At 41.5% G+C, this 25,891-nt stretch overlaps 1 protein-coding gene and 1 long non-coding RNA gene across 2 annotated transcripts; both read left to right on the top strand.

The window, feature by feature from the left end:
• Window positions 1–99: 99 nt before the first annotated feature.
• On the top strand, window positions 100–24,356 carry LOC124273437 (sulfotransferase 1E1-like). Its single transcript, XM_046708707.1, has 4 exons — window positions 100–148; window positions 21,239–21,339; window positions 21,819–21,963; window positions 23,450–24,356. The coding sequence occupies exons 2-4, from the start codon at window positions 21,331–21,333 to the stop codon at window positions 23,563–23,565; spliced, it is 270 nt and encodes an 89-aa protein (XP_046564663.1). The 5' UTR covers window positions 100–148; window positions 21,239–21,330; the 3' UTR covers window positions 23,566–24,356.
• On the top strand, window positions 963–3,503 carry LOC124273439. The gene is made up of 3 exons (XR_006897651.1): window positions 963–979; window positions 1,519–1,664; window positions 3,440–3,503. It is a non-coding gene; the product is annotated as an uncharacterized LOC124273439 (long non-coding RNA).
• Window positions 24,357–25,891: the final 1,535 nt, after the last annotated feature.

Raw genomic sequence — 25,891 nt, forward strand, 5'->3', positions numbered from 1 at the left:
GGTTAAAGAGAAGAAACCAGGATACTGTACGTGACTCGAATCCCAAGGACGTGACTGTGTCTACTACAACTTTGTGGAAGAAGCTATGGAAGTTCACAATACTCTGGAGAGTGGAAGAATTTCGTCCGACCCTCACTGGAGGGGAGGTGTAAGTATTCCTTTCTTGACAACACCACATACATTTACCTACATGTGAGGGGCGTTGTGTTAGAGTGGTGACAAACGTTCCTGTTCGTCATGCCGAAGAAAAAACCAATAGATGGTGCCCTCCGCCTTAATATTTCTGAATGAATATTGCGAGGCATTAAGCCATACTCACTCACTGTGCACAGGTGATGGTCAGTATTTCCTTCTTATAAACTGACCCGTGAAGATCCGGGTAAGAATCTTCAGCAACCCTCTTTGCTTGTCGTAAGAGGCGACTAAGGGGATCGGTGGTCAGGTCCGCTGACTTGGCTGATTACATGTCATCGCATCGCAATTGTATAGATCGATGCTCATGCTGTTGATCACTGTATTGTCTGGTAAAGACTTGATTATTTACAGACCGCCACCATATAGCTGGAATATTGCTTAGTGCGGCATAAAAAGTAAACTCACTCACACTTACAAACCACATTTCTATCCTTAATTGTTTTGTCAGGATACACTGCTCACGGTACGAATCCCAAATCATAGCTAAGAATGCCCTTGCTTATCAGCAATTTTTCACATCGAGTGTTTCGAGATGGATGTCGACATCAACGTTCCTGAAACGCCAAAAATTTAACGAACTGTCTCTGCAAATGGCGCTAGATCACACCTCTTGACCTCTTCCACCTGCTCCTGACCAAGTTGTTGTGACGCCATTAATGTTTACCTTTGCTTCTCAGTTGACTACGGCTCCTGGTTGGACAATGTGAAGGACTGGGAGGACGGTGAAGAAGACAACTGACGTCCCCATACTGACACTTAGCTACATGATGAAGACATGAAAGAGGTAAAAAGCAGGACCAATGTAACCGTTTTACCCATGATAGATCCGTTTGCATGTAAGATGGGATGTTACCATTCATGGTGCCTCTTTGCCCATCCTCGTGTTTATACTCAATATAGAGGTACAGTGTCGTGTCCCTCAGCATTGGGTTTCGACTTCAGTATCCGGTTTCTTAGGAGTTTTTCATTTCAGTTTTTGTCAATACTGCTTGTATTTTGCTAAAAGCAGCATTATCACTGATTCACTCAGTCATGTTTTTGTTTTGCTGTTTCAAAGTATTTTGGCATGAGAGTTGGGATTTTGGTCAAAATGTTATAAAAACAACTCGTCGAAACCTTGTGCATTGAAACATCGATCTGTAGTGATCCAGGTGTCTCTTGGTATCAGGATGCATTCCGTTACAAATACATACTTTACAAGGCAGAGATGTAGTGTCAATACAACTATTTCACTTGTAACCAGAGTTCATGCTTTCATCAAAGGTGTCCTCTCATTTACATTTTGACGTTCACATGTGTTTTTCACGATCTGTTTGTTCAAAGGATGTTTTCCGTGAGGTGAAGAAAATTCGAGGACTTCCTTGGAATTGACAGAAGTGATGAGTTCGTGAAAGAAGTGTGTGATCACTGCAGTTTCACCTCAATGAAGGACATCAAAGCGAACTTAGCTGAGATCATGTACAGAAAAGGTGAATATGTATTGCACAAAAGGAAACAACCAATATATTGAATCTTTCAGAAGCTGGTTTACGCAACAAACATCGAGATTCTCTTACACTACTACAGAGGAATACCGCTGTGTTCTTGTTAACGAAAGATTTTGGAGTCTACCTCCTTGTTTTGGTTTGGTTTGGTTGTTGTTTTACGCCGCACTCAGCAATATTCCAGCTATATGGCGGCGGTCTGCTAAATAATCGAGTCTCGACCACACATTTCCAGTGATCAACAGCATGAACTTCGATCCACTCAATTGGGATACGATGACGTATGTGAACCAAGTCAGCGAGCCTGACCACTCGATCTACACTAGTGGAACTAAACTCATAATCTCACTCACTGTCATTCACCGACTCAATACCTCTAAGTGACAGGAGCATCAAGGTCTGTTAATTACATGAACAAAGGCATTGGTCTTCTCCATCATCTGGTTCAGCTCCCTCCGGCTTTTGGGTAACTGGAAGAGAGGCAGCTTCCTCCATTGTCTTGGGTTGGCCGCCTCACTGTGGGCACCTATCTGGAAGCTGCAGAAGAGAAAAATTAGCCCTTCAGCAAATACCATGTATTGGATACCGGTGCCTCGTTCCACAAAGCGATCGTGGCGCTAAGATGAACGTAACTACCATACTTTAACATAGACTTACGACAGTCAATTCAATTCAGTTCAATTCTTTATTGTATGAAAGGCCATAGGCCCATATACAAAAGAGATACATCTTTACAATGGCATATATAATCAACTTTCTAACTAATCAATTCTTTTCTTAACAAAAAATGCATTGTAGATAAATAGAGCAACTTTGTGTTGTTTGGGAGGGTTCTTTGCAGGAAAGTACAAGGAAGACAATAGATTAACGTTGATTTGGGAGATAAAGACAGTTCGCGATAGATACTTATTTCTTAGATTTTCATATACAGGACAAATAAACATAAAATAAACAAGATAACACTCTGGCTCAAGCAAGTCGAAGCACTAAGATGATCGTAACTGCCATACTTTAACATAGACTTACGACAATCGTAGCGCTACGATCGGTTTCTGGAAGAGGGCCCTTGAATTTTCTCCAGAATGTAAACGATTGGCAAAGACTGAATGAGAGACCTTTTTATGACATTTTTCGCGAAAGATGAATTATTCATCATAACAATTATTCATCATAACAATTATTCATCATTCAGCAAAGAAGTTGGTATCTAAATCAGTTTGTCATGTTCCGCCTGTAAATCCAAACCTCGAAACTGATTTTCAAGCACAGATTTGGTGAAATAATGAAGGTTATCAAATGAACCAAATTAAGACTTCATTCATTCCAATGACTGAATGTTGGGTTGGTTGGTTTGTTGTCTAATGCCGCACTCAGCAATATTCCAACTATATGGCTGCTGTCTGTAAATAATCGAGTCTGGACCAGACAATCCAGTGATCAACAACACAAGCATCGATCGCAATTGGGATACGATGACATCTGTCAACAAAGTCAGCGAGCCTGAGTACCCGATCCCGTTAATCGCCTCTTACGACAAGCATGGGTTACTGAAGACCAATTCTAACCCGGATCTACACGGTGCAGACTTTTTGGCAGTTCACAAGCATCTTGTAGGAAATCAAGGACAATGTTTGATTGTTAAATGTTTATAGATCGAGGTGATATTGTCCAACATAATTCTCGGTATGAGGAGTATCCTCAGCTATACAATTTTCTGAATTTGACTCGTACATTAATTACTGTTCCTGTTTTCTTTCCAGGTGAGATTGGTGACTGGAAGAACTGGTTCACTGTCGCTCCAAAATGAATGGTTTGAAAAATTGTCACGAGGAGAAGATGAAAGATTGTCCCTTGACGTTAAGATATACATTGAAATAGAGAACTTTTGCCAGTGGAGTGGTAACGGAGTGTATATCAAGAGATATATTTTTAACCAATATGTTATTACAAAGGGTTAAATAGCGGTAAAGCCAGATGATTATTGGCACCCTGCTGTGGAAATGTATGCTGTAGACGCATATATGTAATTGATAGGGACTGAAATGGCTAACGTTTCAACAACAGAGTATATTGGCTGGAGGGTTACTAGTGTGATTTGAACACCTTGTGAAATTGGGAAAGGAAGGGGACACCTTAAATGGACACAGAGAGATGGAGATAGAAAGCGATACAGGACATAGAGAGAGACGGAGAGGGCGAGAGAGAGGCAGAGAGACATTGGAGGCGTAGGAATAGGTAAGGACTGCCTCCATACGGAGTGGGGTAGTGAGGGTAATTGGCAGGACGGTTTAGGTAACACCACCGATGCACAATGGAACATAAATAATTTGAAACTTGCGTGCTTGTCATAGAACTTATTGTATACCACATAAGTTTTAGAGACGTTTCATTCATGTTTCTGTCAAGCATGCTTTGATATGTGTCGGTGTTTAATCAGTGCCACCCTTTTGGGTGAGAACTAAAGGTTATATAGACCATACCCCGGTAACTCCAGCGATATTTACGTGTGTATTAAGTGTATATTTCTTCATTTACATTGCATGTAGTTTGATATGAACTGTGACAATCAAAAGCGCAATAAAAATCTCTCTCAGCAATTGACCTTAATGATCATTTCAGGATTCATTTGGATAACAGTATTACTGTGCCTGGCTAGCTATTCTCGAAACGTTCGTAGCCCTACGAACTTCTTAAGCCCATTTTTAACACATTGGCTACGATCACAGTTAAGAATTCTTAGGGCTACGAACGTTTCGAGAATAAGAGCCCTGCTTAGTGGGTTTTGTCTCCCTTTACTCTTTTAATAGCCAAATTAAGATACAAAGAGTGGACACCTTTCAAAACATTTCAGGTAAAAATCGAGTTGTGTATCTTGTATTCGCGCTGAAACGACATGTGGGAAGGTACCCACACCTGATCTCATCAAAAGTCCGTAGTGAGTCATAAATACAAGTAGGGCGGTGGGGTAGCGTAATTGTCAAAACGTCCGCTCTTCACGGCGATAACCCGGGTTCGATTCCCCACATGGGCACTATGTGTGAAACCCATTTCTGGAGTGACCCTCTGTGATATTGCTTGAATATTGCCAAAAGCAGCGTAAAACTAAACTCACTCATAATACATGTTTATGATATAATCGGAATTAAACAGTAGACTGAGATTTCTGATGATTAAGGAAGAGGTTTTGTTACATATATTTAAAATGTGCAGTTGTCTTAGCACCATGACCACGTAAATGATACCGCCCACACATAAAACACTTCACACCAGTGGGAAGATCTCTGGTGTTAAAGGGGCAGTGGTGTAGCCTTGTGGTTCAAGCGTTTGCACGTCACGCCGAAGACCCGGGTTCGATTCCGCAAATGAGTACATTGTGAGAAGACAGGGCTCGATTTAAGAGATGTTAACCTACTTGCACCAGGTGCAAGCTGAGATAAAAAGCTAGTTGCACCAGCCAAATTCCAGCTGCACTGCTCGTATTGAAATATGTAATGAAAGAAATATGTTTCTGAATTATTCAAAGTTTAGAAGAAAAATGAGCTGACATAATTATGCTTAAAATGTTATATTTATTGTTGATAAAATTCTAAACAATTGACTTGCACCTGGTGCAAGTTAGACGAATAACTAGGTTGCACTTTGTTACATTCGGTTGCACCAGTGCAAGTAACGAAGCACTTAATCGAGCCCTGGAAGGCCAGGCCCTGTGTCCCACGCCGTGATATTACTTGAATATATAAGCTTAATTTCATGTTCATGTATATTCGTAGCAAATATTTTCCAGTAGGGCAACACAGGCTTACCCAGTTCGAGAACACCTGGTGTCGTGACAGAGTTTCCAGTATTCGTTGATATAGTTTTGACATCGTTTTATGCCAAGTGGTGGATAATCGAGCCTGGCTATTCTCTGACGTCGGCGCATTATACATGAGTCCGACACACCGGGGACTTGACACATCTAGTTCGAGACATCAGGGGAAAAATAATGATAAATATAAGCAAATCGGCAGGACTGAGAGATGAGTTTGAGACAACCGAGAACTCGTCTTAACTTCGAGTTCGAGACATTGGGGTTCGACTGTATTGTGTTGGGTAACATATACTGATGGTCAGAAATAACGGAAACACATAAAGTACATATGTACCTCTAACTATTCACAGATCCCCATCAACAGCGCCATGCAAATACACCCACAAAAAGTACAGGAACACTTGAGTTTTCATGCGTTCCCTTATTTGTTTTCATCAGTATACTTGCAAAATTGTGTTAGAAAGCACACTCAGCAAATATCTCAAAACTGAATTGTTCGAACTAATTGAATAGGGGCACAATCGAATACCCAACAATTTTGCCTGGACGGGTCAAGTCCGCTAAAACGTACCGTTTGGCAGTTATTTTGTTTTTCAGCTTTTCTGAGTAGTTTGCTCCAAAATGTGCAAATTCTGCCAGAATGGTAGATGATGTCCTGGTGATTACAGAACACTAATTGTTTTGAACGTAGACCCAAGAACAACTGAGATACAGCCTTTTCAAGGGAAAACTATTTCTTGAACTACTTAAAGTACATGATCCCCGTGACCCCGGCTGTATTTGGAATATCCGCTCGCCTGTCAAAACATGTGTTCTGGCTCCGTTTTGGACGATGATATCTAGCCCTCAGATACAATATATAGAAAGTAAAGCCAAGGAGACTCTATCGTTTGCCGCAACTATATTTTAACATTTAAATCACCCTTTACATGTTAAAAGATATCTGTTATGAAAAACACAGTAAGGTCTGTAAATATAATGTGCAAATTGTAAAGTTACTGGCTAACATTTGTAAATCATCTGCCGAGGACATCGGCCTGAGTGTAACAAAGTTCATTTCTGTTCTGGACTTTATATTAACCTTCTACAAAAGGATGAGTAAGTGAGTGAATTTGGTTTTACGCTGCTTTTAGCAATATTCCAGGAATATCAGGGCGGGGGACACAAGAAATGTGCTTCACACATTGTACCCATATGGAGAATCGAACCCTCGTCTTTATCGTGACAATCGGAACCGTTAACCACAAGGCTACCTTTCCGCAAGTCAATTCACAGCATGAATGTTCATCTTACGGAAAGACTTAATGAGTGAATGACTAAAGTTTTGTTTATCTCAGCTATATCACTGCATCCATCTACAGTAAACTAAACAGTTATACCAAACTCAGGGGACCGTTAGTTTTAGTTCGTTTTAACCAAAGAACATTATACGCATTTCGGTCAAAATACACAAGTAGGCGGGACCATAACAACGGCACGGTATATCTGTGAGTTCGTTATAAGCATGTTCGATATTAAATCAATTATCTTACTTGGATACCCCAATCAAAGCATTCTGTGAAACCATTTGTATAACATTCTGAAAATGTATATTTATACGTGTAAACATAAAGAAACAAATTTGCATTTCCAAGGTTTGATAAAAATATCAAAGCAAATTTATAACATTGAAAAGATCTATTTACGGCCCTGCCAATACCACACTGAAAATTAATGGTCAACAATGATGCCGACATTTACAGCGTAAACACTTGCAGCCACCAACACGCCCTCCCGACTTCTCCCTCTATCCCATCTACTAACCCCTCTCTGTCTTTTGTCCCTATTTCCACTTTCCTTCTAGTACTTATCCTATATTTGCCCTAATTTTTTCAATATAGTGTGTAAAACAAATGCTGTACATTTCCGAGGATGTTACGTTCACATCCGTGGATAATATCTTTATCTCTATGTGAAATGGATATATTTGACTGACTGAGTGAGTTTGGTTTTACGCCGCTTTTTATCAATATTCCAGCAACATCACGGCGGGAACACCAGAAATGGGCTTCACACATTGTACCCATGTGAGGATTCGAACCCAGATATATTTGTATTCACATAGTAGCAGTGTAACATCTCGCTATATATATGTTCTTATGTATCGAATATAAAACATCTGTCCTATGCTAAATAAAAATTGTTTAAAAATGTTCGTTATAATCCCAGTTTACTCTATCTCTATATGTCAGTTGGTTTTACTGTCCTTTGTCGACGAGGTTTTTAATAATTTAATTGCGTTTATTATGAAGTTTAACTTTTAAGTCACGATATGGCGACGATATGAAATTATATGCATTTTACATTCACTATGCATTTTTACTCACTCGATCACTCACTCGCTCAAACTCGCTCAAATGTCAAATGTCAGTTATACCACATTGCTAATCATTCTAAAAGAAATTAATATTTTGCCAGATGGCTTGCAGCCACAGGATTAATCAACCGTTTCATCTGGGTGTGGCCGCCATATGATTCTGGAAGGTATCAAGCCTATGTGTCTGTAATACGTCTGAGAGCTGGGGTCATGTACAGACAGACGGCTGGCGGTCGTGATGAACTGGTGCTTTGCACTTGCGCGGAATCTGAACAGCTGAAGGTACACAACATGTGTGTTCTGGATCGATACTCACCGAGATGGTCGAGAGAATATTTTGAAATACAGGAAGGCCCATGTTTAGACATGTCTCTTAGTGGAACTGTGGAGTTTGTAAGTACAGATAAGGCTATAGAACTGGCCACGTCCGGTAACTGGATTTCGGCTAATGACAGCGTCGTCCTTGACATTGATGAAGACTACTACGCCCGTGAAGATGCATCGTCTCCTCAGGATGGTGCTGGCATGAGTCAGGCCCAGATGTACGACATATCATCCTGTGTTGGGAAGCTAATGTGTGTAGACAATGCCCACGATGAAATGATGGCCGATAAATTCTTCCATGACCTGTTAAAGATCACACTCGAAAGCCTTGCAATGATGACGCAGCTGAGGGCAACAGCGAATGCTCTAACCATCTTGCCATGAAGAATGCGGTTATCGGTAGTGTCTACGATATACTGGAAAAAGCTAAACCCTTTATGTGTATGCCAAAAGAACCTACCCAAGTCATGCTTGATCGTCTAATCGGTCATCTAGTCTATCTCAGTGATCGTCAGTTAAAGGAGCTCACATCTGTAGGCGTGTGTATGAACCAATCCCCAAAGTGTCCATCCTTCAGCCGAAATAATGGCATGGTGGTATGCCTGGGGAACAAAAAGGGGGCCTGGATACGTGAAAGCCATAACGTTGATGATGATGACATCGACCAGCCCACCAACCAACTTCAAACAATCCTGTCCCCGTCATTCACCCTGGGTGTTGTGACGCTTGTCCGTTCTGTACGAGATGGAGATACTCCTAGGAAATATGTCCATACTATTGAGACAAAGATTATTAATGTTTTGAAAACAGTGTTTCCAGACCGACTAGGTAACAGCAGCATACATTATAATGCTTAGCTGCTTGGAGGTAAAGGTGGGTGGTACTTTCGCCACAAGACCATAAAGACATAATAATATTTTCAAGTCTAATTTGTATATGGTCCTCAGCGCTGAATTGCTTTTTGGAAAAGCTACAGTATCAAGATACACACAATATGCAATGGTGGATACGGGAAACCAATTCTCCAATAAATCAATACAGTAAAACACCTGTAAGGTATTTCCACTGACGTAAATCTGAGTGTCGTCATGTCTCCACAGATTTTAATAGTACTGATTTTAAGCCAGAGTTAAGCCATTGAAAGTATCTGGATGACCCACAACTCTATTGGGTGGTAAGTGTAGTTCATGCTGACATTAGTCCACCGCTGGGTGATGCATTTGAGCCAAATCAGCAAATGTCGGTAATACACTCGGGTAAATATTGACATTAGTTGCCAAGTGAAAAAATCACACTCAGGTCATGTTAACAATAACCCTGAAACTACATTCAGGTCATGGTGGTAAGGCTACCCAACTTGAAACACACCCAGGTCAAGCAGAATGTTATCCCCAAGCGGACAATACACTCAGGTCCTGTTAACAATAACCCTGAAACTACATTCAGGTCATGTTGGTAAGGCTGCCCAACTTGAAACACACCCAGGTCAAGCAGAATGTTATCCCCAAGCGGACAATACACTCAGGTCATGGTGACATTAGGTGCAAATTTAGTGATTCAGCTCATGACCATGAACTATATCTGTTAGCAGTAATAGTAATCTATATTTGATAATGTCAGCAATATCATGGCGGGGAACACAAGAAATGGGTTCCACAAATTGTACCCATGTGGGGAATCGAACCCAGGTCTTCAACGTGACGAGCGGACCATGAGACTACCCCATCACCCCTTTCAGAAAGCAGCAGCAACAACAACAACAACAACAAAAAACAACCCAAAACACCCAAACCCCAGTAAGTTGACTTCATGTCCAAACTTGGTGACACAGCTCATGATGACCGTGGTCTATACCCGTTAGCAGCAATAGTAGTAGTGTACATGTTATATTATCTTACCTCACACATAAATGTCGCTTTCTTATTGGCTGAGCGCTCTTCTATTATTTTCAATTTACCCCGCTTACAAACAATTCAGAATAAACATGATGGTGTTCGGTAAGATAAATACATTGTTCACTGGTTACGAGGGGGCATGGGTTGATGTACCCTCGATGTTTGTTTATGTTCAGACAGCAGCAGCGACAAGAAAAAAACAACCCAGAACGTTCAACTCCTTATTCGTGAAATATTGACATTCTGCATGCATCCGATGTAATATGCGTGAAGAAGGAATTTGGGTTTCGTTTCATATGCTTCATATCTATTTTTGAAGCCATATATGACACAAAACATGTTTTCAAGGATCTATTTACATATATGACACTCTTAATGTGAGCATATAGCCATAAAAAATCTCTCATTACGACTGTTTGTATGCCGTATTCTTATTTCAGAGACGCATTTGAAAAAATGTAACATTGCAAGATCTATTTCCGATGCTTTGAAAGAAAAAATTGAGTCATGACGATTCTGAATGCCGTTCTCCATTCCCATACGCTAAGCACATCACCAGAGTTACAATGTGAAACAAATGTGTGACTGACTGAATGAGTGAGTGAATGAGTTGTGGCCCGTATTCCAGTTTTACCACTGTTACTCAGCTTAATGCGGGAGGTTAGGCTGAACTGAAATAATTACGTAGAACACAAACTTCCTATCAAAGGTTTCTGGCGTGATCATAGGACGCAACTGCTCATTCATTGATGACTTGGACGGCCGTGTCCACAAACAAAAGCGCATTACGGCTGTATCCCCTAGTGCAAGAGTGGATGCTTCTTTTCTTGCATTGAGTCATCAGGCAGACAATGCTACTTGGGATATACGTTTCTACCTGATTTAGATGAGGTTTCGTGCGTCATACATGCATTTTTAAGATATATTTTCAACAAATAACAGTTAAAATGGTACAGTAGTCTGAATGTGTTCTTTTACAGTGTCTTACAATGTCCTACAATGTTTCCATCACAAGAAAATTAATCAAGCGTCGGACCAGTGTCGCAGTTGGAAGTTAGAACAAAAATGACAGACAAATTCTCGTTGTATATTTACATGCATTCCTAATAATGTACAAGTGTTGATAAGCCGATTCGTTACATTTCATCATAAATGTGACTCGGATACAAACATTATAAAATTAAATGTATTTTATTGTGAGTAGTGTGACGAAGTCAGTTGTGTCAAGGAAGAGAGGTTTGGGTGTAGGTCCAGATATATATTCTCTATGAAGTTGTTGAGACCATCCCTGGTAAATGGGGTGTGAGACCCGAAATATACTGTCTGTAGTGTTATTGAGACCATCCCTTGAAAATCAACACAATGATGCTGGATATAATAGCGGAAGCGTTGACAACAAAATTCGGTCAGTCGCTTTGACCCACTTAACGATGGTGTGAGAAATCAGCTTCGAGAAGTGCCAGGTTTAGGTTAGCCTCACTCGATATCAACTGTCGCACAATTACATATATAAACAGTGCTTTTGACAGCGTGAAAAGGGTGATTCATGACAAACAGAAGTCGGAAGCCACGAAAGTGCCAAGGTAGGTTACTCTTACTGCCTGTTGGCTATTGCACAAGCACACATGCTCGTTTAACTATGTATTCAGCAGTATTTCAGCTATATGGTGGCGGTATGTAAATAATCGAATCTGGACCAGACAATCCAGTTTTCAACAGCATGAGCTGTTGATCTACGCAACTGGGATACGATGACATGTGTCAACCATGTCAGCGAGCCTGGCCACCCGAACCCGTTAGTCGCCTCTTAGGATAAGCATGGGTTACTGAAGACCAATATTCTAACCCGGATTTTCACTGGTCGTCAATAGGAAAATTCCTTACAAAGAGAAGTCGGAAGCCACGAAAGTGCCAAGGTAGGTTACTCTTACTGCATGTTAACCATTTCACAAACACACAGCTTGTGCTGGTGACATGTGATTGTTATGACGTATACATTGGTTGGTTGGTTTGTTGTTTAACGCCGCACTCAGCAATATTCCAGCTATATGGCGTCGGTCTGGAAATCATCGAATCTGGACTGGACAATCCAGTGATCAACATCATGAGCATCGAAAGGGCAAAGGATCATGTAGTATTGGTGGTTATATTTATTCATAGCTGCACATACACCATAATACATCCAATGTTCCGCGGGAAGCACCCCATAAATACACGAACACCTATTATTCACCAGCTTTCCAGAGGGAAAGTTTCATCTAAACTTTTCATGCAGGAAAGATATTGAAAGACGACGAACACAATGTAGAAATATCCAAATGCAATGGTGGGTATATTTATTGTATTCAAGAAAGTTCTCTTCATAATTACCGAAACACCATGTAGTTTTCGTTGACATTTTCAAACCATTTGTTAGTTTATGGAACTTTCAATGCTCATTACGTCAGTATGGTCAAACGGGTTAGAATTGGTTTTCAGCAACCCAGGTCAATACAATATAAAAAATGTCTATAGGTCGCCAAGGTAGATCACCATACTAGGGACCATGGGGACTTACAGTGCCTTTGCTACCTGCATGGACCCTAGTTGGATTTACACCATCCCTTAAGCCGCTGCGGTTGTAGGAAATATTTAGCCAAACTTTAAAAGAACAAAAATACTACATTTTAAAATCTGGTAAGTTTCAATTTAACAGAATATCACCGATATAAAGTTAAAACTAGCAAGTCATTATAAAATATATTTCATTAAAGAGAGCCATACAATATAAAACGGGCTATAGATCACCAGCAACTGAAGGTACATCACCCCACTAGGGTCAATGGGGACTTACGGTAGTTTTGCTACCACCCGTGAAGAACTGGGACGTAAGAGGCGACTAACAGGATCGGGTGGTTAGGCTCGCTGACTTGGTTGCACATGCCATCGTATGCCAGTGGCGTAGATTGATGGCCATGCTGTTACTCACTGGATTGTCTGGTCCAGACCCGATTACTTACAGATATAGCTGGAATATTGCTGAGTGAGGCGTTACACAACAAAGAATAAAACATTCCTTTATGCATACCATTATGTTTAACTGATACATTTCCAGCATCCAATTGCTATTCAACAATACAAGAGTGAGTGAGTATGGTATTTCGCCGCTTTTAGCAATATTTCAGCAATATCACGGCGGGGGGCACCGGAAAATGGCTTCACACATTGTCCCCATATAAGCGGACGCTTTATAACCACTAGGCTACACCACCGCCTCCAAAAGTACAAGAAACGTCGGTGTAAATAGTATTTATTACAATCACATGAACACATTTCTCATATACTCCCAAAATATCTGAATCTTACCCCGAGTGGGTACATGTCTAAGGCTAGCTATAGTCCGTTTGGCTCAAAATTGGATCAATGAATTGCAATCTAATTCGAAAACTAATAAACATATAACACTCCATGAAACGCTGATTATAATCAAAACGTCAGACCAACTCTGTCATTTGCAGAATTTAAATCCTAAAATTAAAAAAGTTGTTTAACAAACTATCATTTAAATATTGACACAGTTCACTATTTGTTACGAGGGAGGAGTGCAGAGAAAGGGACAGCCAGGTGTTAGAGAAGCACGTGCACAAGTGCCGACAAAGTTATTGATTCATTAACCTGTGCTGTGCCGTCTCCATCCTTTCTCGCACACCGGGCTGTCCCTTTCCATGCACTCCTCCCTCGTAACAAATAGTGAACTGTGACTATTTTATGTTTATTAGCTTTCGAGTTAGATTGCGAATTCATCGGTCCGCTTTTGAGCCAAACGGACTATAACGAAGACATTTTCACCGGGAACAACTTCTCGTATTACACGGGGACACCTGAGAATGGATCCGGGTGTTAGGGGTTTTCGACGATGTAAGACAAAAACGTAATTTTTATCTGTAATATCATTTAAAGTTTTTATTTTACTAACCTCGAGCGATAAAGGATATATTCATCTATTTCACACAAAAATATCAAGTGTTTCCTACAAAAATAGTGTTGATGACATCGTATCGGCGAAACTGTTGCTGCTCATAACAACCGGGTATTTTGTATGGGTTTTCGACGATGAGCCATACTTTTTGCTCCGCACTGCGAGGGAGCGTTGTGATCACGTGGCTTCCTATTTATATATTGCCTGTCACCAGCAGACGACTGATCTTACTGAATTTTCGCTTGCTATTTTTTGTTATAAAGGCAACTGATTTTGCATCTGAAGTGGTATTAACGATCTCGGGTAAATAATATTGATGTTTGTTTGCTTTTTATATAACTTTACTTCCCGATTTCAATTGTCAATAAAACTTCTCAGGACAGCGACTGGGTACCCGCCCTACCAGTGAAACTGTTTGTGCACTCCGATCGCACATGTACTCACCCGATATAGCGCGAAATCACCATAACGTCGAATTCAGCTCGGTTTGGGAGATATCAGGGAAGGCGTTGAGCTAAAATGTATCTCTTTATATACCGTTGTCTTACGGCCTGAAAAGCAGTAAAGTCCCGTTCTGTTCTGTTCTGTTGAGACCATCCAAGCTCACCCGCCACTATTATAATAGTCATTAAGACGTTAAATGTTATCGCAGCTGGCGAACTGGGTCAAAAGACCGTAATCGATCTGACCCACTTACGAGTGTTGGGGAACGTATGTTGCAACACAACTCTATGCAACGGTTCAGCAAAAGGTGAGTCACTGTGTTTAACCGCACGCAATGATAAACCCCGAGGGTCGGTGACAGTGAAAAGAGTTAAGTTGTCAAGAAGAAAAGGGGCATCGAGTCGTATACGAACGAGTAAGTTTGTCTCTTTACATTCATGAAATGTCCATTTAAAATGCAACAACTCGAATGTTTAAGGGTAGACAAACGTATGTACAAAGGCCTAGACGCCTAGTTTTCTCAGGAGCGTCAAATCGTACTTTCGTTATGTGTTTATGCATGTTTAAACTGTAGGGTAGCTTGACAGTATCATCATTGAAGCTGACCTATGTAAATCTTACTAACTGTTGTGTAAAGGACAACAGGGATATTACAGTCCTGTGGTATAATATATGTTGAATGGCTGAAGTAGACTATTCACGGTCGTAGAATATGGATTCAATTTTGTTAAAAACAGTTATGTATAAGTAATAACTTATATAACTTCATTGCCTTAAATATGATTCATTTCCACACATACAAATGATAACTGAACGATAAATACACTTTGCCTTTTAGAAAGGGGTTAAATGTAGCATATGTTATTTTGGAATTACATATAATTACATTTTGTTTTCCTCACAGTCCTATATTTATTTACCAATATGCCAGGGTGTGAATTTGACTGATGGGTTGTAAACATGAAATAACAACTTTTAATATCATTCACGCTGTCACGAGACCAAGAATGTCACACCATGCGGACCGTAGGATCTCAGTGGACCAGAACGTCAAATAACAAGGACTGTAGGATCTCAGTGGACCAGAACGTCAAATAACAAGGACCGTAGGATCTCAGTGGACCAGGGTGCCGTTCCACTAACCGATCTTAGCCCTATGCCAATCGTAAACCCCTAAAATCCCAATCTTAGCGTGACGTTAAGATCGGCATACCGTTCCACTAACCAATCTTACCCAAGTCAATCGTAAAGTTAAGATTCAAAGTCTAAGTTGCTCATGACCAACTTAGGATAGCTAAAATCAATCGTAGAGAAACCAAAATGGTGGCTTTCCTATTCTATGTGAAAAAATAAGTGCGAGCATTTCACCGTGAGCTTCCCCTAAAATCCCCCCATGAATTGAATTTGTATATTTCTGTCATGTAAACACACAGTGCAGTGAAGCCTTACAAATGTCAGGCCAGTCTGACCACTGTCGTCATGGGAACGCAACCGAGCGAGTCGGTGTAACACATTTGTACTACAATATTGCAACGTCATGGTTAAGAATAGGGACAGCCGTGAAGTGAACAATGTTCTGAAACAAAAAGATACAAATATGTTTGATTTCACGTGCGCTAATTTGGTGGGGGATTCTAAAGGCAGGCCGCGTGTTATTCAAGACCATTGACAGATTCTACATACGTTATAGAGGATGCCTCCTCACGCCTTGTTTATTCTGAATGACAAGGTTCAGGCACATATTAAAAGCTCTGACACAATTGACATTTTTTAAGTCCAGACTTAAAACCGGTTCTCAGTATATTATTTATAATCTCGGATGTAAATACTATCGTGTAAATTATCTGTACACAGCGCTTTGAGCATGCCCCAGGATGTGGAATAGGCGCACTATAAATATGCATTTATTATTATTATATTTTGCCTGATACCCAGCGTTCACACGCACTTGCACCTGAAACCAAGGTGCTCACTACCCTAATATTTTGCTCTAGGTTTTTTCTCCACGTTTACACTTGGTTGGAAAAATACCCATGAAAGCCCGGATTAGAATATTGAACTTCAATAACCCATGCTTGTCGTAAGAGGCCACTAACGGGATTGGGTGGTCAGGCGCGCTGACTTGGTTGACACATGTCATCGGTTCCCAACTGCGCAGATCGATGCTCATGCTGTTGATCACTGGATTGTCTGGTCCAGACTCGATTATTTATAGCTAAGATACATAGCGTTCACTTACATGAACGCTCATGTTAGTGAACGCTATGCATCTTAGCTAGATTATTTACAGACCGCCGCGATATAGCTTGACTATTGCTGAGTGCGGCGTAAATCTACACTCACTCACTCACTCACTCACTCAGTTGGTTCGTAAACTACTTCCATCATTTGCTGGACTATGCAAAAGGAGATAACTCGTGCCTCGCATTCCTCTATCTCTCGCACGAAAGAGTCTCGATCTAAGCTTCGATCGGATCGTAAGATCGGGACGGCTACGATCGGCCTAAGAACGGTTAGTGGAACGGGTGTAACTTTTAGCTAAGACGATTGTAAAATTGGCGTAACTTGCTAAGATTGATCTTAGATAAAATCGGTTAGTGGAACGGCACCCAGAACGTCAAATAACAAGGACTGTATGATCTCAATGAGCTAGAACGTACCACCATGCGGACTGTATGTCCTCAATTTAATAATTGTCACATCATGTGGACTGAAAGATCTCAAACATAAGTACTTGAACGTCACACCATGTTGACGGAAGGATCCCTTTGTACTAACTCGTCACACCATGCTAGATACTAAAGCACCTCACCTGTAACAACTAACTGCCCTAAACGTCGTTTCTTCATCAACTTCCCATTTCTAGCAATCCATCAATACAGTATATACAACATCTTTCGTTTCAGATTTACACTGCGTCCGACACTTTGAATTGCTGGGTTGAAGAAGAGGACCATGGAGATCCGCGTAGCCGATGATGGTGGGGATGAGTTGACGGTGCTAAGCTTCAAAGGCCGGAAGTACCCTATATTTCCCTCAAATGCGCTGGAGACATTACCGTCTGTTGAAATGCGCTCTGACGACATTCTGGTGTGTGCCTTTCCTAAGTCAGGTATGAAAAGGAATGAGAGCAGTATAACAGTACTGAATTAGCAAGAATGTATACATGCCACTTTGAACAATATTCTAATATCACAGCCTGGCAGTTTGATGTGGTAGAAGGTCCCGGACGTTTACTACTCCGGTTAAACAATCGAATACGGGTATGTTGGTGACAAAGCTTTCAAAATAATCAATGCGAGCAGGAATTTAGCTCCAAGACCTGACCTGCTTTAGGTTTAAGTCACATCTAGGGACCTACAAAAGCACACTCGGACTTCATACAGTAACACATGACAGGCATTACTGACTGTGACAGACTTTACACAGTGACATATAACATACGACTGACTCCGTGGTTAGAGCGTCCGCCCAGAGAGCGGAAGGTCGCCGGTTCATACATAAAATATGGTACTCGCTGGTCCCTGCCTAGCGATCGTCAATAATGGGTACAACAAGGACTGGTCGGCTCGGAGTCAGTATAATGTGTCTGAGTGGAGTATTACTGCGGCATGTTATCTCAGTGAGCTAGCACTATAAACCCAGCTTAAGTCTGGGATAGTTCAAGCAGCCACACATATACATGCAGACATGTCGTCATATGACCGAAATATTATGAAGTGCGTCGTTAAACGCCATGTCAGCTCACTTCACATATTCCCTGCATTACTGACTATGACACAACCTGACTTCATACAGTGATATATTACATGCATTACTGACTATGACACAACCTGACTTTATACAGTGATATATTACATGCATTACTGACCGTGACACGCCGTGACTTTATACAGTTACATATTACATGCATTACTGACCGTGACACACCCTGGCATTATACAGTGCGGGTCTGCAAATAATCGAGTCTGGACCAGACAATCCAGTGGTCAACAACAACTGGGATCCGATGACATGTGTTAGCCAAGTCAGATCTCGTTACAAACTGATCTCGTTAGTCACTTCTTACGACAAGGCATGGGTTACTGAAGGTCAATTCTAACCCAGATCTTCATGGGTAGTTACTTCATACAACCATAAAGTGTCATACTATAGGCATAATGAACTTGACACACCGTGACCTCATAAAGCAATACTGTGCCATAATACAGCAATAACTGAGAGTGACACATTATGACACGTTTCCTCATTCAGTCATACATTGACGGTCCATGACCTTATACAGCCATACAGTGACGCCCCTTGACCTTATACAGCCATACATTGACACCCCTTTACCTTATACAGCCATACACTGACACCCGTGACCTTATACAGCCATACAGTGACACCCCTTGACCTTATACAGCCATACATTGACACCCGTGACTTATACAGCCATACATTGACACCCGTGACCTCATGCAGCCATACAGTGACACCCTAGACCTTATACAGCCATACACTGACACCCTGTGACCTCATACAGCCATACAGTGACATCTCCCGTGATCTCATGCAGTCATACAGTGACACTCCGTGACTTCATTCAGCCATACAGTGACACCCCGTGAGCTCATGCAGTCATACAGTGACACCTGTGACCTTATACAGCCATACACTGACACCCCTTGACCTTATGCAGCCATACAGTGACACCCCTTGACCGTATACAGCCATACACTGACACCCGTGACCTTATACAGCAATACAGTGACACCCCTTGACCGTATACAGCCATACATTGACACCCCTTGACCTTATACAGCCATACACTGACACCCGTGACCTTATACAGCCATACACTGACACCCCGTGACCTCATACAGCCATACACTGACATCTCCCGTGACCTCATGCAGTCACACAGTGACACTCCGTGACCTCATTCAGCCATACAGTGACACCCCGTGACCTCATGCAGTCATACAGTGACACCTGTGACCTTATACAGCCATACACTGACACCCGTTGACCTTATATAGCCATACACTGACACCCGTGACCTTATACAGCCATACATTGACACCCCTTGACCTTATACAGCCATACAGTGACACCCGTGACCTTATACAGCCATACAGTGACACCCCTTGACCTCATACAGTCATACAGTGACACCCGTGACCTCTATTCAGCCATACAGTGACACCCCGTGACCTCATGCAGTCATACAGTGACACTCGGTGACCTCATTCAGCCATACAGTGACACTCCGTGACCTCATGCAGTCATACAGTGACACTCGGTGACCTCATGACCTTATACAGCCATACAGTGACACCCCGTGACCTCATGCAGTCATACAGTGACACTCGGTGACCTCATTCAGCCATACAGTGACACCCCGTGACCTCATGCAGTCATACAGTGACACTCCGTGACCTCATTCAGCCATACAATGTCATAATACAGCCATAACGGCCCGTGACACACTGGGACACACCGTGACCTCATACAACCACACAATAACGTACGCACTGCCGGCTGTATATTGAGTATAAACAGTACACAGTAGCGTATTGTGATCATTAATAAGTAAACCATACATGCAATCTTAACATGTCATTTCGTCATTTTCGATGTCAACCCTGATTTGACTTTTTATTCAATCACATGACCACAGTTAGTGACATCGCCATACACAAAAGAGTAGTAGTACGTAGTCCTGGTTTTGACGAGACACATTTTGCCTGAACCCTAAATATGGTCTTACTTTCTAGGTACCCACTGGGTTTGGGAGATTACTCGCCTGCTGGTGGCGGGAAAACTCGACCGTGATGACGTCAGCAAAGGGACTGCTATGATGGAATTCAGCAGTGAAGATGACTATAGAGATCTTCCTTCTCCAAGAATCCTCAACACTCATGTATTGTTCAACGAACTTCCGAAGCAGGTTAAAGAAAAGAAACCCAGGATACTGTACGTGACTCGGAATCCCAAGGACGTGACTGTGTCATACTACAACTTTGTGAAGAAGCTACCGATGTTCTACAAGTACTCTGGAGAGTGGAAGAATTTCGTCCGACCCTCACTGGAGGGGGAGGTGTAAGTGTTCCTTCTTTGACAACACGACACACATTTACTACATGTGAGGGGGCGTTGTGCTTGACTGGTGACAGAAGCGTTCGTTCCCCATGCCGAAGAAACCAATTGATGGTGCTCTCCGCCTTAATATTTCTGGAATATTGCGTGAGGCATAAAGCCATACTCACTCACTATGCACAGGTGAGTTTCTTATAAACCGACCCGTGATCCGGATAAGAAGTGATCTTCAGTAACCCATGCTTGTCGGGTGGTCAAGTCCGCTGACTTGGCTGACACATGTCATCGTATCCCAATTGTATAGAATGATGTTCATGCTGTTGATCACTGTATTGTCTGGTAAGGACTCGATTATTCACAGACCGCTGCCATATAGCTGGAATAATGCTTAGTGCGGCATAAAATTAAACTCACTCACACTTACAAACCACATTTCTATCCTTTAATTGTTTTGTCAGGATACACTGCTCACGGGTACGAATCCTAAATCATAGCTAAGAATGCCCTTGCTTATCAGCAATATTCACCTCATCGAGTGTTTTGAGATGGATGTCGACATCAACGTTCCTGAAACGCCCAAAATTTAACGAACTGTCTCTGCAAAATGGCGTTAGATCACACTCTTGAACTCTTCCACCTGCTCCTGACCAAGTTATTGTGACGTCATTAATATGTACCTTGTTTCAGTTGACTACGGCTCCTGGTTCGACTATGTCAAGGACTGGGAGGAGGTGAAGAAGACAACTGACGTCCCCATACTGACACTCAACTATGAAGATATGAAAGAGGTGAGCAGGACCACTGTAACCGATTTACCCATGATATCCCGTTTGAACGTACAATAGGATGTTACCATAATCATTCATGGTGCCTTTTTGCCCATCCTCGTGATTATACTCAATATAGAGGTACAGTGTCGTGTCCCTGAGCATTGGGTTTAAAAACAGCATTATCACTGATTCACTCAGTCATGTTTGTTGTTTTGCTGTTTTCAAAGTATTTTGGCATGAGAGTTGGGATTTTGGTCAAAATGTTATAAAAACAACTCTTCGAAACCTTGTGCATTGAAACATCGATCTGTGGTGATCAGGTGTCTCGGGTATCAGGATGTATTCCGTTACAAATACATATTCACTGTACAAGGAAGAGATGTAGTGTCAATACAACTATTTCACTTGTAACCTGAGTTCATGCTTTCATCAAAAGGTGTCCTCTCATTTACATTTTGACGTTCACATGTGTTTTTTCACGATCTGTTTGTTCAAAGGATGTTTTCCGTGAGGTGAAAAAAATTCGAGACTTCCTTGGAATTGACAGAAGTGATGAGTTCGTGAAAGAAGTGTGTGATCACTGCAGTTTCGGCTCAATGAAGGACATCAAAGCAAACTTTGCTGAGATCGTGTACAGAAAAGGTGAATATGTATTGCACAAAGAAACAACCAATATATTGAATCTTTCAAGCTGGTTTCCGCAACAAACATCGAGAGAATCTCTTACACTACTACAGAGAATACCGCTGTGTTATTAACGAGAGAGTTTAGAGTCTACCTCCATGTTTTGGTTGGTTGGTTGTTGTTTAACGCCGCACTCAGCAATATTCCAGCCATATGGCGGCGGTCTGTCTATAATCGAGTCTGGACCAGACAATCCAGTTATCAACAGCATGAACTTCGATCCACGCAATTGGGATACGATGACGTGTGTCAACCAAGTGAGCGAGCCTGACCACCCGAGCTACTAGTGAAACTAAACTCATTGTCTCACTCACTATCTTCACCGACTCAATACCTCTAAGTGACAGGAGCATCAAGGTCTGTTAATTACATGAACAAAGGCATTGGTCTTCTACATCATCTGGTTCAACTCCATCCGGCTTTTGGGTAACTGGAAGAGAGGCAGCTTTCTCCATTGTTTGGGGTTGGCCGCCTCACTGCGGGCATCTATGTGAAGCTGCAGAAGAGAAAATCAGCCCTTCAGCAAATACATGTATTGGATACCGGTGCCTCGTTCCACAAAGCGATCGTGGCGCTAAGATGATCGTAACTGCCATACTTTAACATAGACTTACGACAGTCGAAGCACTAAGGTGATCGTAACTGCCATACTTTAACATAGACTTACGACAGTCGAAGCACTAAGATGATCGTAACTGCAATACTTTAACATAGACTTACGACAATCGTAGCGCTACGATCGGTTTCTGGAAGAGGGCCCTTGAATTTTCTCCAGATTGTAAACGATTGGCAAAGACTGAATGAGAGACCTTTTTATGACATTGTTGGCTAAAGATGAACTATTCATCATAAGAATTATTCATCATAACAATTATTCATCATTCAGCAAAGTAGTTGGTATCTAAGTCAGTTTGCCATGTTCCGCCTGTAAATCCAAAGATGGAAACTGATTTTCAAGCACAGATTTGGTGAAATTATGAAGGTTATCAAATGAACCAAATTAAGACTTCATTCATTCCAACGACTGAATGTTGGGTTGGTTGGTTTGTTGTTTAATGCCGCACTCAGCAATATTCCAACTATATGTCTGCTGTCTGTAAATAATCGAGTCTGGACCAGACAATCCAGTGATCAACAGCACGAGCATCGATCGCAATTGGGATACGATGACATCTGTCAATCAAGTCAGCGAGCCTGACCACCAGATCCCGTTAGTCGCCTCTTACGACAAGCATGGGTTACTGAAGACCAATTCTAACCCGGATCTTCACAGTTCCGACTTTTGGGCAGTTCACAAGCATATTGTAGGAAATCAAGGACAGTGCTTGATTGTTAAATGTTAATGGTATTGTCCAACATAATTTTCGGTATGAGGAGTGCCCTCGGGTATATAATTTTCTACAATTTGACTCGTACATTAATTACTGTTCCTGTTTTCTTTCAGGTGAGATTGGTGACTGGAAGAACTGGTTCACTGTCACTCAAAATGAATGGTTTGAAAAATTGTACGAGGAGAAGATGAAAGATTGTCCCTTGACGTTAAGATATACATTGAAATAGAACTTTTGCGAGTGGAGGGGTAACGGAGTGTATGTCAGAGATATATTTTTAACCAATATGTTATTACAAAGGGTTAAAACAGCGGTAAAGCAGATGATTACTGGCACCCTGCTGTGAGGAATGTATGCTGTGTACATATATGTAATTGATAGGGATTGAAATGGCTAACGTTTCAGAACAGAATATATTGGCTAGATGGAGTGACCAGTGTGATTTGAACACCTTGTGGAGTTGGGAAAGGGAAAGGTTCAGTGGTAGAGTGAGTGAGTGAGTGAGTTGGATGTTTAGCAATTTCACGACGGGGGACACCTGAAATGGACACAGAGAGATAGAGATAGAAAGCGAAACAGGATGATATGGGGGAAGGGACTCAGAGAGAGACAGAGAGGGCGAGAGAGAGTCAGAGAGACATTGGGGGCGTAGGAATAGGTAAGGAGTGGTACCATACGGAGTGGGCTAGTGAGGGTAATTGGCTGGACGGTTAAGGTAACACCACCGATGCACAATGGAACATAAATAATTTGAAACTTGCGTGCTTGTCATAGAACTTATTGTATACCATATAAGTTTTAGAAACGTTTCATTCATATATCGTTCAAGCATGCTTTGATATGTGTCGGTGTTTAATCAGTGCCACTCTTTGGGGTGAGGACTAAAGGTTATATAGACCATACCCCGGTAACTCCAGCGGTATTTACATGTGTATTAAGTGTATATTTCTTCATTTACACTGCATGTAGTTTGATATGAACTGTGACAATCAAAAGCGCAATAAAAATATCTCTCAGCAATTGACCTTAATTTTCATTTCAGGATTCATTTGGATAACAGTATTACTGTGCCTGCTTAGTGGGTTTTGTCTCCCTTTACTCTTTTAATAGCCAAATTAAGATACAAAAAGTGGACACATTTCAAAACATTTCAGGTGAAGATCGAGTTGTGTAGCTTGTATTCGCGCTGATACGACATGTGGGAAGGTACTCACACCTGATCACATCAATAGTCCGTAGTGAGTCATAAATACTAGTAGGGTCGGTGGGGTAACCTAATTGTCAAAACGTCCGCTCTTCACGCCAATAACCCGGGTTCGATTCCCCACATGGGCACTATGTGTGAAACCCATTTCTGGAGTGACCCTCTGTGATATTGCTTGAATATTGCCAAAAGCGGCGTAAAACTAAACTTACTCATTCACTCATAATACATGTTTATGACATAATCGGAATTAAACAGTAGACTGAGATTTCTGATGATTAAGGGAAGAGGTTTTGTTACATACATTTAAAATGTGCAGTTGTCTTAGCGCCATGACCACGTACATGATACCGCCCACACATAACACAGTTCACACCAGCGGGAAGATTTCTGGTGTTGAAGGGGCAGTGGGGTAGCCTTGTGGTTAAAGCGTTCGCTCGTCACGCCGAAGACCCGGGTTCGATTCCGCAAATGAGTACATTGTGTGAAGGCAGGGCTCGATTTAAGAGATGTTAACCTACTTGCACCAGGTGCAACCTGAGATAAAAACCTAGTTGCACCAGCCAAATTCCAGCTGCACTGCTCTTATCTGCACACTTGACAAAACTCCAGAAAATCCAAAACGTTGCAGCCCGCATTGTATCCCTAACATCTAAAAGATCTCACATAACCCCTGTCCTAAAGTCTCTTCACTGGTTGCCCATCCAAGCCAGAATCGAATTCAAGATCTTGACCATTGTGTTCCAATGTCTACATGACCTAGCGCCTCAGTACCTCTCTGAACTCATCTCAGTGTACACACCACCACGACAGCTGAGATCACACCAACAGTTCCTCCTAACAACACCCCCTGTCCATCTCAAGAACTACGGTCACAGATCATTCAGCTATTCTGCTCCTTCACTGTGGAACAGTCTTCCCATAACCATCAAAACAGCAAAATCTCTTGACTTATTCAAATCTTCATTGAAGACCCATCTTTTCAGGAAATATTACGAATGACTTGTACAATTGCTGCAGTTATTTAGCTTTACACACGGGGCGCCATGAGCATACACTAGTGTGTGGAAACGGCGCCATACAAGTGGACATTATTATTACATTATTATTATTATTATTATTATTATTATTATTATTATTATTATTATATGTAATGAAAGAAATATGTTACTGAATTATTCAAAGTTTAGAAGAAAAATGAGCTGACATAATTATGCTTAAATGTTATATTTATTGTTGATAAAATTCTAAACAATTCACTTGCACCTGGTGCAAGTTAGACAAATTACTGGGTGCACTTCGTTACATTGGGTTGCACCAGTGCAAGTAACAAAGCACTAAATCGAGTCCT

The sequence above is a fragment of the Haliotis rubra genome, unplaced genomic scaffold, assembly GCF_003918875.1.
Source record: "Haliotis rubra isolate DU_JTF1 unplaced genomic scaffold, ASM391887v1 Scf180, whole genome shotgun sequence".
NCBI lineage: Eukaryota > Metazoa > Mollusca > Gastropoda > Lepetellida > Haliotidae > Haliotis > Haliotis rubra.